This window comes from Lampris incognitus, chromosome 4 (assembly GCF_029633865.1).
Source record: "Lampris incognitus isolate fLamInc1 chromosome 4, fLamInc1.hap2, whole genome shotgun sequence".
NCBI classification, from domain to species: Eukaryota; Metazoa; Chordata; class Actinopteri; order Lampriformes; family Lampridae; genus Lampris; species Lampris incognitus.
The window spans coordinates 8,121,101-8,136,091 of NC_079214.1; the positions used below are offsets into that span (position 1 = coordinate 8,121,101).

Below are 14,991 nucleotides of genomic sequence, written 5' to 3' on the forward strand. Positions count from 1 at the left end.
CCCCCTTTTAATCTTAGATAGAACGACCAATGCCGTCATTTTGACGGTTTTGGATTTTCAAAGATTAATAACTTCCAAAAAAAAAAGTTGCTACCTTCTGCTCCGTCAGCGCTCCTAAAACTACATATATTTGCATTAAAACGAGTTTTAGATCAATTGCACAAAAAAGTTATGATACCGACCATGAGCCGTCAAAAAGACGGCTCGTAATCTGCGCTTCATCGTGCGCGTCGTGTCACTATTTATGACGTGTGCTGGTCGCGTCATTTCCTTGGTGAAGTTCATTGCTGTGTCCTAGAAATACACTAGCGTCCTCTAGTGCAGAGTAATAGTCTAAACGTGATTTTTGATTATTTCCAACCTGTCTGGTTACAGACGCCTGCGATGTCTTGAGTCGATGCAGTTGGAGGACCGTAGGGGGAGCTAGAGGACAAGATAGGATGTAAGTGACTGTAAGAGGGGAGAAGGAGTGTGACGTGGGTTGTTCAAGTAAGGAAGCGTATGCTAACAGACGTGCGTCTTCGAGCGGTCCCTTAGCAACCCAACGACGCCGTTGCAGACGCACCATGACGACCACCGGGGCGTTGCAGTATTTACAGGCGTTGGACGGCGGCCATTTTAAATTGTTTGAAAAATAGTATTAAAGTTGTTAAAATGTTAATTTTGGTGCCAGTTGGTTTCCTAACAGACATGCTAACACGTGTAATGCGTTAATATCCCAACTGGGTGTTTATCTTGACAGAATATAGAGTTTAAAAACCGGCCGTCATCTTGACCGCCCATGGTCGTTTTAAGTAGGAGTGGAATCCCGGTCGTTCTTAAGGCGGTTCTTGTTTTGTTTGTCTGCGTCTGAGAAATTCACAATGCACGCCAGTTATATGAAACTGTTTTATTACTGCTTAGGGAATCAAAAAGCATATACGATTTAATATTTGGTCGCTTAAAGTGATTTCAAAAAAATAAGGCAATATGCTGGCGACATTTCCTCGAAGAAGGTCTTAGTCCTCGGAGGCTGACTGGTCGTTCTCTGGCTCCGCGTCGGTCTGGTTGTTGGGGGGTAAAGGTTTGCCCAGGTGGTGGCCGGTGGTGATGCCGTGGCGCTGCGAGCTGCACTCCTCTCTCACCTCGGGGCGCAGCAAGAAGCCCCCCTGAAAGCTGAGGTCGAAGAGTTCACAGGGGGCAAAGGTCAAAGGCTTCTCAGCCAGCAGCCCCCGCAGCCGGGCCCGCCAGCCCACCAGCATGGCGGCACGGACGGCGGCGGGACTGTGCGCCGGGCACCAGAATATCTGCGGCGCCAGGACCTGGAACCCGCAGAAGTGGAGGATGCCGTTCTGGGGGGGGGGGAGAACAAAGACAAAGATGCACCGAGCCAACACACGACCTCAGGAGACGCTTTAGGGGGGTTTACGCTGGTGTTTTGGAGGGCTTACCTGCAGAGGCCACAGCGCCACGTTCATGTCTCCGTTGATGCCATCGGGCCTGAACATGGTCTGAGTCGCTCCCGTGCTGAAGGACAGCATGGCTTTCTTCTCCTGAAGGGACACCAAGACAGGGAGCCAGAGTAACACAATGGTCTGGAACGCACACAATCAGCCAGACAGACAAAGGTCTCTCTCTCTCTCTCTCTCTCTCTCTCTCTCTCTCTCTCTCTCTCTCTCTCTCTCTCTCTCTCTCTCTCTCTCTCTCTCTCTCTCTCTCTCTCTCTCTCTCTCTCTCTCTCTCTCTCTCTCTCTCCCATTCTTTCCCTCTCTCGGTCTCTCTAATCCCCCCCTCTCTCTCCCATTCTTTCTGTCTCTCGCTCTCTCTAATCCCCCTCTCTCTCTCTCGTTCTTGTTCTGTCTCACACTCTCTGATCCCCCTCTCTCTGTCTCTCTCTCCCCCATTCTTTCTCTCTCATCTCTCTTTCTCTCTCTCTCATTCTTGCTCTCTCTAATCTCTCTCTCTCTTCCATTCTCTCTCTCCCATTCTCTCTCTCTCATTCTTGCTCTCTCTAATCTCTCTCTCTCTCCCATTCTCTCTCTCTCTCATTCTTGCTCTCTCTAATCTCTCTCTCTCTCGTTCTTGTTCTGTCTCACACTCTCTAATGTCTCTCTCTCTGTCTCTCTCTCCCCCATTCTTTCTCTCTCATGCTTGCTCTGTCTCACACTCTCTAATCTCTCTGTCTCTCTCTCCCCCATTCTTTCTCTCTCATGCTTGCTCTGTCTCACACTCTCTAATCTCTCTCTCTGTCTCCCCCTCTCCCATTCTCTCTCTCTCATATCTCTTTATTTCTCTCTTTCTTGCTCTCCCTAATCTCCCTGTCTCTCTCTCTCCCATTCTCTCTCTCTCATTCTTGCTCTCTAATCTCTCTCTCTCTCGTTCTTGCTCTGTCTCACACTCTCTAATCTCTCTGTCTCTCTCTCCCCCATTCTTTCTCTCTCACGCTTGCTCTGTCTCACACTCTCTAATCTCTCTCTCTGTCTCCCCCTCTCCCATTCTTTCTCTCTCATATCTCTTTATTTCTCTCTCATTCTTGCTCTCCCTAATCTCCCTGTCTCTCTCTCCCCCATTCTCTCTCTCTCTCATTCTTGCTCTCTAATCTCTCTCTCTCTCGTTCTTGCTCTGTCTCACACTCTCTAATCTCTCTGTCTCTCTCTCCCCCATTCTTTCTCTCTCACGCTTGCTCTGTCTCACACTCTCTAATCTCTCTCTCTGTCTCCCCCTCTCCCATTCTCTCTCTCTCACATCTCTTTATTTCTCTCTCATTCTTGCTCTCCCTAATCTCTCTCTCACTCTCTCTCTCCCATTCTCTCTCTCTCATTCTTGCTCTCTAATCTCTCTCTCTCTCGTTCTTGCTCTGTCTCACACTCTCTAATCTCTCCCCCATTCTTTCTTTCTCATATCTCTCTTTCTTTCTCTCTCTCATTCTTGCTCTCTAATCTCTCTCTCATTCCTTCTCTCTCTGTCTGTCTCCGTCTCTCTATCTAATCTTTTTTGTCAGCAATGACAAAAATACATTTGTATCACTAAAGCATATCGAACGTAAATGTTGAGTTTATGAACAAAAAGTTAAAAAAAAACACTGATGAAGAACAATACAATGGTAAAACGCAACAACAACAACAATAACAAGACAACAATAACGGTAATAACAGTATAATTAAAATAGATGAGTAAGGGTAAATTAAATTACACATTCAATTCAAGTGAAACCTTTTCCAATCCTGTTTGTGCTGTGTGTGTGTGTGTGTGTGTGTGTGCACACGCATGAGTGCACGTGTGTGTACGAGTGTGTGTGTGTTGATCTTTCACTTTGATTTGAATTTCTCTCTTATCACTTTTATCTCTCCCTCCGTCTCTCTCTCTCTCTCTCTCTCTCTCTCTAGCCGTCCGTCTCTCGCTCAGACAACATCTCTCAGACCTGAACTTTGACCTTTGGTACGGCACAATATAGAGAGTGCACAACACAGTTTACGACCATGGTTTTCATCCAGCGTGTGGCCGACCACACGGTAAACTGCTCCACCTGTGGCGGATCCAAAACCTCTTCATAAATTCAGCCGTCATGGACGAGGTCTGGCTCTGGGACGTCACAGCGCGGTTCTCCTTCTAAAGTGTTTTTTATTGGCTGGTCTTGTCCCGGATCAGGTGTGTGTGTGTGTGTGTGTCTGTACTTGCACAGTGGGTTAATAGCTTGCATGAGTTTTGTGTTGCTGACAAACTGCCCGACCCTGATCAGCAGGTCTTGCAGCGGCGCGGCGCTCGTACCTTGAATATGCCGTGGTTGTACATCTTCTGCAGGGAGAAGGCGAAGCCCTGCGTCAGCACTCGGTCCAGCCAGCCCTTCATGATGGCGGGGAAACTGAACCAGTACAAGGGAAACTGCAGAGGAGAGACAAAAGCGGCATAAAAGACGAGGGGTGCCCTCCGCCTGCCTGACATAATCTGGATCCAAGTGGTGGGAAACGCTAAGTGTGAACGGGATCCGAGATAGGCGCGATCCTGAAGGGTTGCTGCCAGATCCAGCGGGGGGGTGTGGGCACGGAAGTAGCCGTGATTGGCTGTTGCGTCGGCCAATAGACAGCGCGGAACCTCGAAGCGCGCTGCAACATTTAGCTAGCTTAGCTTACGGCTGACCTTAACGTGGCCAGGTCGTACTGTAACGATAGCTAACGTTAACGCTGGCTAACAATTTGTCCTATACTCGACTTTATCACCTTAGTATAGCTGTAGAATAATAACGAGGCACCGTACGTTTTCAACTCCGTTCTTTTTAACTCACTTCTTCATCACCCTCAGCGCCGTACTACACTCAGCAACAATCATTAGGCTACTGCGCCCTCTGGTGGCGTGGTGGTATTGCAATGCGTGAACAATGAATGAACCGACTACACAACACAATGGAAATTCGAAAAGCGTTTAAACCCTGACCGACAACCAGTCACGTCTACTTCCGTGCCTACACCCCGTTGGATGTAGCGTCAACCACCCTGAAGCGGTGCCGGTGACCTCTGACCTGGAAGATGATGAGCTCGGCCTCATTGATTTTGCGCTGCTCGTCGATGATGTCTTGGCTGAGGCGGCCTTCCATCCAGGCGTGCATGGTCTCCTCTCCGTACTGGAAGAGCTCCGGATTCTTCAGCTCACCTGAAAACAACACAGCCTAGGCGTCACACCTCAGGCAACGCACATCAGCGGGGGGCAGCCCGCGAACCGCCGCGGCCGGGACGCGAACCCGGATCTCCCGCACCACGGGCGACAACGTTAAGCAGTCGACTAAAGGGTCCGCCCCTCACTTCCGTCTAGGAGCCTCGTGAGCGCGCTAACTTGATTGACAGCAAATAGGGACCAACTCTCGTGATTGGCTGATAGGGAGCAGGTACAGACAAAGTACTTTGAATTCAATCCGTTGACAGAATTCACAAGCATCTTCTAAATACTAATACTTCTAAATACTTTTAGATCATTTCTGATATTGGGCTACACAAAAATAAAGCTGAATTGAATACCGTCACAGGTCGACATGCATTCTACACACTACAACGGAAACATGATTTACTACAATAGATACACAATCTCTTCTAGTGCCAGAGTTTCACTTCGCCTCATAGAACGACCGGGATTGTACTCCTACCTGAAACGACCATGAGCGGTCAAAATGACCGCCGGATTTTAAACTCTATATTCTGTCAAGATGAATACCTAGTTGAGATATTAATGCGTTGCATATGTTAGTATGTATGTTAGGAGACGACTGACACCAAAATTAACATTTTAACAACTATACTACTATTCTTAAACAGTTTAAACTTCAGAGAGACATGGTCGAGCTTGAATAGAAAAATTGAAAAAGTGAAAATATGACCTGAAAAACAAAACGGAAAGCACATATTGCTAATCTAACAAACGTAACAAGGCCTGTAAAACGTGAAATGTAAAAAGAACTGAAAACAACCATTGAAAGAGTCCCAAACAACGACCGGAACTTAAAAACTACTAGAACGACCGTGGGCGGTCATTCTGACCGCAGCGGTTTTTAATCTCTATATTGTGTCAAGATAAATACTCAGTTGAGATATTAATGCATTACATATGTTAGTATGTCTGTTAGGAAGCTAACTGACACCAAAATTAAAATTTTAACAACTTTAATACTATTTTTTCAAACAATTTAAAATGGCCGCTGTCCAACACCTGTAAATACCGCAACGCCTCGGTGGTAGTCAGTCATGGTGCGTCTGTAACCAGACATGTTGGACATAATCAAAAATCAATTTCAGACTATTTCTCTCCACTGGAGGACGCTAGTGTGTTTCTAGGACAGAGCAACGAACGTCGCGAAGGAAGTGACGCGCAACACGCGTCATAAATAGGCGCACGATGGCGCACAAATTACGCGCGGCCATTTTGACTGCTCATGGTCGTTCTAGGTAGATCTTATCGTACATTTTTTTGTGCAATTGATCTAAACCTCATTTTAACGTAAATATATGCAGTTTTCCACAAAGTTATTAACTTTGAAAACCCAAAACGGTCAAAGTGACCGCCCTGGTGGCTGGAGTGTTAAAGTTGAGGTGCGCCGGTGTTGTGGTGATTCCTTCTGGATCAGGTAAGAAGAGTCCTGACGTGTCAACAAACCCTGTTGGAACTGACTTCTCACCGCTGTCTTTACATGTTGGTGTTCGTAATGTGTGTAGGTGGTGTGATGTGTATTGGCAAGTGACAGTGTGTGTGTGTGTGTGTGTGTGTGTGTGTGTGTGTGCCTGCCCATGTGATTGCATATCGGTGTGTGCACGCATTTGTGTGTGTGTGTGTGTGTGTGTGTGTGTGTGTGTGTGTGTGTGTGTGTGTGTGTGTGTGTGTGTGTGTGGCAGAGGATAAGGAGGGGTGTGGCGCGAGAGAGCTTACCGACGATGTCGTCTCGTGTGCTGTTGGCGCTGAAGTTCATGGCGTACAGGTCGGACACCAGGACTTTATGACCCTGATCCTCCAGAACCTCCACCGCAGCGTCACGAGCGGCTGCGTTGAAAGAGCCTGGACTCTGATGAGCGTACACAATCAGAACTGTCTTCTGGGCTGTATCACACACACACACACACACACACACACACACACACACACACACACACACACACACACACACACACACACAGGCACACACAGATCCAATTGCGTGCACACTCGTACATATATGCAATCACATGGACAGGCGCACACACACACACACACACACACACACACACACACACACACACACACACACACACACATACACACACAGAAATGCGTTCAGACACAGATATGCAATCACATGGACAGGCACACACACACACACACACACACACACACACACGTACACAGACACATACACACACACACACACACACACACACACACACACAGACAAACATACACACACAGATATGCAATCACATGGACAGGCACACACACACACACACACACACACACACACACACACACACACACACACACACACACACACACACACACAAAGGGAAGAAAACAGAATGAGAGGTGTTTTGAAGTCATCACCAGAGGGAAGGTGTGTGAGTCCTGACATCAGATCCTCTAAGACCAGGACCGTCTCCCTCAGGAGACGCGTCCTCGGGCCCGTACGGATAAACCAGATGAACGCATGAACTCCTGCACGAGGACAAAACAACCGCGCCCTCCGTGACGCACGGAGAGACGTGATGCTGCAGAAGGTGTCAACCAGTGGCGGCTGGTACTAAAAAAAAATTGGGGGGGGGGCGTAATTTAGCTTTAAGGTCCACACAGTCACAGAGTTATTAAGAAGAACAATGTAGCTTATAGATTTTTATCAGGGTTCGTAGACGGTGGATGATTGACAGTCGAGACGAGGCGTGGTGGTGGGTGTGAACATGATTGACAGCCACGAGAACTGTCCAATCACATTAGATCAGAAACTATTAAAACAACACCAATTCACTGCCAATAAAAGTGGGAGTGTCTGGGGGCGCACAGAACTGCGCCCCCTGGAAAATCTGAAGAGACCAATCAGACAGCAGCCTCAGGTCACCTGCTCGCCACAAGTTCGAGGGCTTACATAAGGTACCGTTGGGCCGGCGCCCCTCACTCAGGACGTATATGTATTCAGACAGGAAGTATATGTATTCAGACAGGAAGTATGTGTATTCAGACAGGAAGTATATGTATTCAGACAGGAACCAACCAAACACCATTTGAACCAATACTTAATGCTGCTGACAGGCGCTCACAGACGGACAACACACGTTTATTTCATCATTATTTGCATTATACAACTACATTATATTTAACATGTTTAATAGATTTTCCTCTCTTGATATTATTAGGGGGGCGGCGCCCCAGCGCCCTGTGCTGGCCAGCCGCCACTGATGTCAACCACCACACGACGACCTCTGAGGAGCTGGAAACAGCTCCATGTCCATCAGTCTGAGGAGGACGCCCCGCCTGCCGCCAACACAACCACAATACAACCACGAGAACCCACAAACCAACAAGCACAACTCAACACCGGATTCCACGGCCGTGCCGGTGGGATGAAAGTTGTAGTGTACAAAGGTAGGAGGAACCTCTGTTTTGTTCACGGTTGATGGGGGGGGGGGCAAATAAAGAACACGGGCTATAACCGTTTGTGTCGAGTCGTCTCTCTTAGGCATTAAGCTTTATCGTTGTACCCATAAACAACCGAACATGGTGTCAGAAGTATAGAAATACTCTATGTATATATATATATATGTAACCGGTTATTTTCTTGCCCGGTGCGGGATTCGATACGGGGTGAACTGCGCCACAAGCCGACATCACTAACCGCTCGGCTAAAGGGTCAGACCCGTTAGCTAGGGGCTAAGGTGTCTTATTAGTAGTTTACAGTCGTCACCCTCCCCGGAAGCGCGCCCTCGCGCTTTGTTCTTCCCGCGCTCCGAAGAGACTTCTGAGGATCTGCACACTTCCGGATCCCACCGCTGCAACCGGTTATTTTCTTGCCCGGTGCGGGATTCGATCCGGGGTGTACTGCACCACAAGGCGACATCACTAACCGCTTGGCTAAAGGGTCAGACTCGTTAGCTAGGGACTAACGTGTCTTATTAGTAGTTTACATATATATATATATATATAAGTATATATATAAGTATATATAAGTATATATATATATACTTACCAGTGCAGTCTCACCGTGTTTTCTGTTAGCTGTTGGAGTTTAGCAAGGGTAGCTAACGTAAAAGGCGCGAAAATATGAGTCGGTTTCAAGTCCCCCCCCCGCCGGAGAAATTCACATTCAAAGCTGGAGATTGGGTGAAATGGACCAAACGATTGGAGAGGTTTCGGATCGGGTCAGGGTTAGAAGCGCGAGCGGACGAGAACCAAGGGAATGCGCTGATCTACGCTACGGGGGAAGAAGCGGAGGATCTCCTGGCCGCTCTGCATGTGAGCCCCGCTGAAGCGAGTCAGTGTCACCCTGTTCACACTTGGTTTCAAAACACATCGCCGTACTGTCTACGTCACTTCCGCTAACTTCCGCTACAAGGTCAACGGGCCTCAGTCAAGCGCCAGACTTGCCGACTAGCTGTGAAAACAACAGCTAACGTTTGAAGATGTTTCAAGCACTAATGTACATGTCCGGACTATTCCAGCTGTTGAGACTGACAGGACTGGTTCTTCTGCCCAAATGGAGGTTAGGCGTCTCCTTTCACTTGTACTCCAACCACCTACACCCTCTCCTCTCCTCTCTCTCTCCTTTTTTTTCCGAAAGTTGGCGCGCTGTTACCAACACAACCACCACATCCTGCACCGATGACGTGTTTTCCTGTCGGGGACGCATCAGGGCGCATTAGCGGTTACACTACAAAAGACATGTGGTCACATGCGTCCCCAGACCACCACGGCAAGTGGTTTGAGTAACCGGTCCCCAAAACGGTTTGGTGGTCGTTTACACTTGCAGTTAGCGCCGTCCGCTTGTGATCCGATCGCAACAAAACTTAAAAAACCCGCATTTTAAAACCAAGTGTAAACGGGGCGTATGACAGGTTGGACGGCAGCTTCTGCCCCTCCGCCTCTGTGACCCTCGAGATGTCTGTCAGAGAAAACATGATCTCGGTGTTGGTGAAGGAAAGGAAAGAGGGCATGCTTCGTGAGAAAGACGTCCTCTGTAAACGAGAGCTGAGGAGGACAAGAAGTATCCCCCCCCTCCTCCGGTTACACATTATTTTTAAACGTTCCGATTCTTTGTTTGCAATAAACTGTTTGCTAAATTATAAATATTTTTTCAAATTTGGATGCAATTTGGATGTACCGTCCATGCATCGTTTCGGATCCGTCAAAATCGGTTGTGATATCATGTTAATTTCTGGTAGCTGAAAACTTATTTGCAAAAAATGAAAAAATAAACAAATCTGATGCTGAATACAATTAGATTACATGTAATTAGATACAGCACATCCTTCATTTGGTCTATCTTCATATCACATGCAGGAAACGAAATAATTCAAAATAAATGATAATGATTATTTATCAGACTGGATGAAAGACGAGACTCCATGGAAAAGACTAAAAAGTTGTTAAAAATTAGTTCCCAGTCCAGACTGGAAACCGGTGTTATTCTCACCCATGCTGGATCAGGTCTTCCGTCTGGATCGTCTCTTCCTTTCTCTCTTCTCCTTTTTTTTAGTTCTGGTCCTCGGTTCCTCGCCTGCGTGACAAACCCAGACGGATCAGAATCAGAGCCGGACCGCCCTCAGCCTTTCTATAGATTCGTTACACCTGGACCAGAAAAGAATGTTTGGATCACTTTCAAGGGATTATCCTCAACGTCAAGTGCCTCACAAGTGCTTTAATCCGAATTAAACTCGCCTCGTTGGAGGGATGACTAAATAACACGCCTGAAGCTCGGCGGCGGTGAGGCTCCGGTCTGGAATGTGACGTGCGGAACAATCCCGGCGACGGGCGGTCGGAATGTCACCTGGGCGCACCTGTCGCCTGGAACCATGTGACACCTGCAGACTGTTGTGTTGCTAAGGGGCCGCTCGAAGACACACGTCTGTTAGCGCACGCTTCTTTACTTCAACAACCCACATCACGCTCCCTCTCCCCTCTCACAGTCGCTTACATCCTATCCTGTCCTCTAGCTCCCCCTACTGTCCTCCAACTGCATCAACTCAAGACGTCGCACAGACACACCGAACCACCCACTGACACGTGAGCGTGTCAGTGGGTGGAGACGACGACTCCGCTGCGACCCTGCACTACACAGGGTAACCCTGCACTACACAGGGTAACCCTGCTTTACCCTGTATATGACAGGCAGTTCGTTACTCAATAGAATGTAACTGAACCCTGATGAGTGTAGATTACTGAGTAATAAAGATTTTTTTCTATATCTCTAGTTTGTTCTTTGTCATTATAACGTGATGTTAATCTACATCAAACACTGTATGGCATAAAGTTATACATCACGTTGTACCAAACAAGTGTTTTGAATCCTTTGTGTCACAGAGACAAATAGTAATATAACCGGTTATTTTCTTGCCCGGTGCGGGATTCGATACTAGGTGTACTGCACTACAAGGCGACATCACTAACCGCTCGGCTAAAGGGTCAGACCCGTTAGCTAGGGGCTAACGGCCTAGTTAACGGGTCTTATTAGTAGCCAGCGGCCAGCGTGTCTACTTATCCATGCGCGTTACACCACCCCCCCTCCTTCAGGAAGCGCGTCCCCGCGCTTAAGCATATCAGCTCCTTCACGCCTCAGGGCGCATGCGCTCCCGATGGCCTTACGGTCGCTCCATCCCACTTCTGACACCAATGTAGCGAATTCGGGGGACAACGCAACCACAGGAACTGCCGCGGCCGGGACGCGAACCCGTATCGCCCGCACCGCGGGAGACATCGCTAACCGCTCGACTAAAGGGTCAGACCCGCCAGCCAGCGGCCAGCGTGTCTTCTTATCCATGCACGTTACACTATTGTAACGATCACGGATGAACAGTCCCCGGGACGCGAACCCGTATCTCCTGCACCGCAGGCGACAACGTTAACCAGTCGGCTAAAAGACCCAATACGTTACGTGTGTACTTATGCGTGTACGTTACAATATCATTAAAACACAATTTTAAATCTAACATTAATAGTCCCATCAGCCATTGCGCTCCCCCCAGCGCAGAACCGCCGACAGTTAGAGCGACCGCCTCCCTCGGGCGCCACAGCATGACGTCATTGTTTTGTTAGTAAGGTGCGTGTGTAACAGACTCGTTTATACCGTTGTAATATGTGGTATTATAATTACACAATATATGTGTAAGCTGTTGTTACCTTGACATGCTATGTCCCCCCAGAGTCAACATGCGGAACGTTTGTTCAATTCATGTTCCCTCACGGTCACTTCCGTGGCCCCCGCCCTATAAATGATGCCTCCCGCCTTTATGTCACGCCATTTCTCGCGTACGTGAGTGGTAAGCGATGCTTTTTCTGGAGGTTGCTTGCTAGCTTAAACTTACCGTGTAGCATGCTAACAATGTTCCTGTGTCATTTCATTTGTGCAGGGGCTGAAAAGTACATGTCACTGTTGACCGGAGCATTTTGGTTCTTTTGTAAACGTTGTCAGGTATGTTTTATGGTATATTTTAATGTATTGACTGCAACATTGTCGGTCTTTTGTGTTGTACATGAGAGGGGCTGAAGCGTATATGTCACTATTGACCGGAGGATTTTGGTTCATTTTTTTAAAACTTTGTCAGAGAAACGGAGATTGCCTCCAAAGATATCCTGGTCTGGGCCAACTCATTAAACACAGCCCGCACCCGAGACACCACCGGTCACACTTGGTGCCGTCCGACACGTTGCGCAGGCAGGAAAATCACCCACCTTTCGACGAAATTCGCCGTTTTGAATCCAAAATAGGTGACCTACGTGAATCGTGTAGATCCGTTGAAAAAATATTGGGGGGGGGGGCAGTGGTGGATCTAGAGATTTTTTCCTGGGGTGGCAAAGGGGTGGCAAGACTGTGTCCCAGAGGTGGCAGCTGCCACCCCTTGCCACCCTGTAAATCCGCCCCTGGGGGGGGGGGGTATGGACCGGACATGGAGTTATACGCGAGAGCGCGGAGCCACGGTGAGCTGGCCTATCGAATTCGAATTCGCCTTTTTCATTGACAAAAATATTCCCCCTGCGAGCGCGAGGGGCCTCGCGTCACCAGTCTTCTCTGGGAAGGTGCCGCTACCCGATTGGTTTGTGAAGTGCTCGTGCGGCGAGTGCTTGCGCTGACCAAAGCGATTGATGGGGCAGCGCGCGGGGCTGAGCATTCCATGGGGCTGAGGGAAGACGACTCTTTGGGCTAACGTTAGCTGACTGATGCCTGCCTGACTGAATTTGGTGAGCGTTTCAATCGTTTCAGTATTTTCTGATGTATAACGTTACTCAGGAGCTCTGTTTACGTAGCCTAGTCCTACATGATTTCAGGTAGCTAATCTATCACTAGCTAGAGATTTGATAAAGAACCCACGTGTCATCGACGCATACGTTAGCTATATTCCACACAGACAGGTGGAGAGATTTACGTCTCGTGGAAAATTGTTAGCTAGCTAGTTAGCAGGGTAACGTTAGCTAACGTTAGCTTACACCGTATGCGCGGCAGACTAGGTTGTATAGCTAACGTTATCCCACAAAAAGAAACACGATGAACGTTGACTGTTGGCTAATTCTCAACATCTCTAAAACCCATTTCAGGACGTGTGGACTGAGGAACCGGTGCGGTGCGAGGCTGAGGTAACGTTAACGCTAGCTAGCTAATGTTAGCTAGCTTTTTGTGTTCCAAGTTAGCTAACTCACATTGTAGAATCTGAGTCAACAAATTAGCTAACTTTAACAATATCATAATTTCACTGTCCTATGTGTATGTGTCACAGGACAGGCTTATATCAAAGAACTGGACTGTAACCGTCGATGTATGAGTGGCGCAAGCCTGGGGCCTCTCTAGTGCCTGGCTGGTCCAGGATCACGCTAAAGCGCAGGCGAGCGTAGCGAAATACATCGTGTAACTTTACATTCACAGAATTATGTTGAGTAATCAGTGTTGTAGTTCTCGAGACCGGTCCCAGGATCCCATGGTCTTGGTCTCGGACATAATTTGTCTCGGTCTTGTCTTGGTCTCGGATATTGGTCTTGAATTTCTCAAATTTGTATCGAGTGAAAATTAAGTGGAGGCAATTTAAAAAAATAATAGGTTGGTGAGAATCAGCCGGTAGGCTGCACTGCAGACACACACAGTCATCCACGCACTGAACACAGATTGTAGCTGGATGCGTAATTGACCAAACTCGAGAACACATTTTACATTCAACGAACGTTACTGTTTTCTAAATGGCTATTTAATATTGGAATGGGAGGCTAATTAATCACCTACCTCCAAAAGTAGAGTTGCTACTTTGGCCTTTTTCTTAGATAGGCTACAGTATGTTTAAAGTTGACTGTAACAGATCATGTGAAGCATCGTAGCCTACTTTTCAGAACAGTATAGCTTTTTACTAAACTATGACTAATCCGTGTATTTACGCTGACAGGCTACGTGTATTTTAGCACAATGTAAACATATTTGTATTAACCATTAGCGTGAAATGTAACCCAGTCCCATTTCCTCATTCGTTAAAATAGATTACGATCGTAATCAACACAAAGCAGAAAGCGGAGTGATACTAAAGTGAAGTCCCAGTGATGTTGTACTGAATATCAGCACTCATTGGCTGCCTCTCGTCAAATCAAAGTACTTGGTTGGAACTAGCTAACTGTTGTAAAGATGCCATTCCTTCCTTCCTCGTTACCATTGGCAACTGTGTACGTTAATGTTACTGTTCCTTTCTATTGCGAGCCACGGCTCAGTTCGTTGTGATTCTCGCTGCTGAATACGCGCACACTAGCTAATAATAATTAAGTTAATTAATCATGTCTGCGTTGTCGTCAATAATTCGCTTCGGGTACACTAATCACAAAGAGTTTGTGTCCAATATGAAAAAGAAGCATCAAGCCGTCTGCAAGTTTTGCCACAAATCGATCACGGAGACCGTTGGGACAACATCAAGCTTCTATAGGCATATGGAGCCATAAAGCCATAAAGACAGGTTAGTCATTCGTGCAATAGCTTTTATATTGTTAGCTAAGCAAGCCAACTGTTCCATTTTGGGTCTTTTCTCATGTAACGTTCGCTCTTTTGGGCGAGTCAACTACGGTGACTATGCTAGACTAGAGCTAGCATAGCTAGTTATATAGCTAGCTCACGCACTTGGAATGTTTAAATTCAGTGTGAAACTGGAATGCACCCCAGCTATTTATTTTGTACAGTTTTCTAAATTAGCTAACATTAGGTAGCTAGCTGTGAATTAAAGCAATTTCCAGCATTAATTCTTATAAGAGCTAGTATTAATAGCTACAGTATGATACAGCTAACGTTATCGATGTATGGTTTCCTGTGGAGCTAAGGTAGCTGGCCTTTTCTTCCTT

The 14,991-nt window shown here is 47.3% G+C and overlaps 1 protein-coding gene across 1 annotated transcript; it reads right to left on the bottom strand.

Annotated features, from left to right (window-relative positions):
- Nucleotides 1-998: 998 nt before the first annotated feature.
- nqo1 (NAD(P)H dehydrogenase, quinone 1) lies at nt 999-10,548 on the bottom strand. The gene is made up of 6 exons (XM_056278804.1): nt 10,109-10,548; nt 6,388-6,555; nt 4,496-4,626; nt 3,748-3,861; nt 1,431-1,532; nt 999-1,331 (listed from the first exon to the last, which is right to left on the bottom strand). Exons 1-6 carry the CDS (start codon nt 10,110-10,112, stop codon nt 999-1,001), a joined length of 852 nt encoding a protein of 283 aa, XP_056134779.1. The 5' UTR covers nt 10,113-10,548.
- Between the last annotated feature and the right edge of the window lie 4,443 nt (nt 10,549-14,991).

What these genes read in the sequence shown, in the direction of transcription:
- nqo1 (XM_056278804.1), bottom strand. An exon ending in CACACGAGACGACATCGTCG is followed by an intron (nt 4,627 to 6,387) that starts GTAAGCTCTCTC and finishes TGTTGTTTTCAG; the next exon opens with GTGAGCTGAAGAATCCGGAG. An exon ending in TGGCGCTGTGGCCTCTGCAG is followed by an intron (nt 1,332 to 1,430) that starts GTAAGCCCTCCA and finishes CCCCCCCCCCAG; the next exon opens with AACGGCATCCTCCACTTCTG.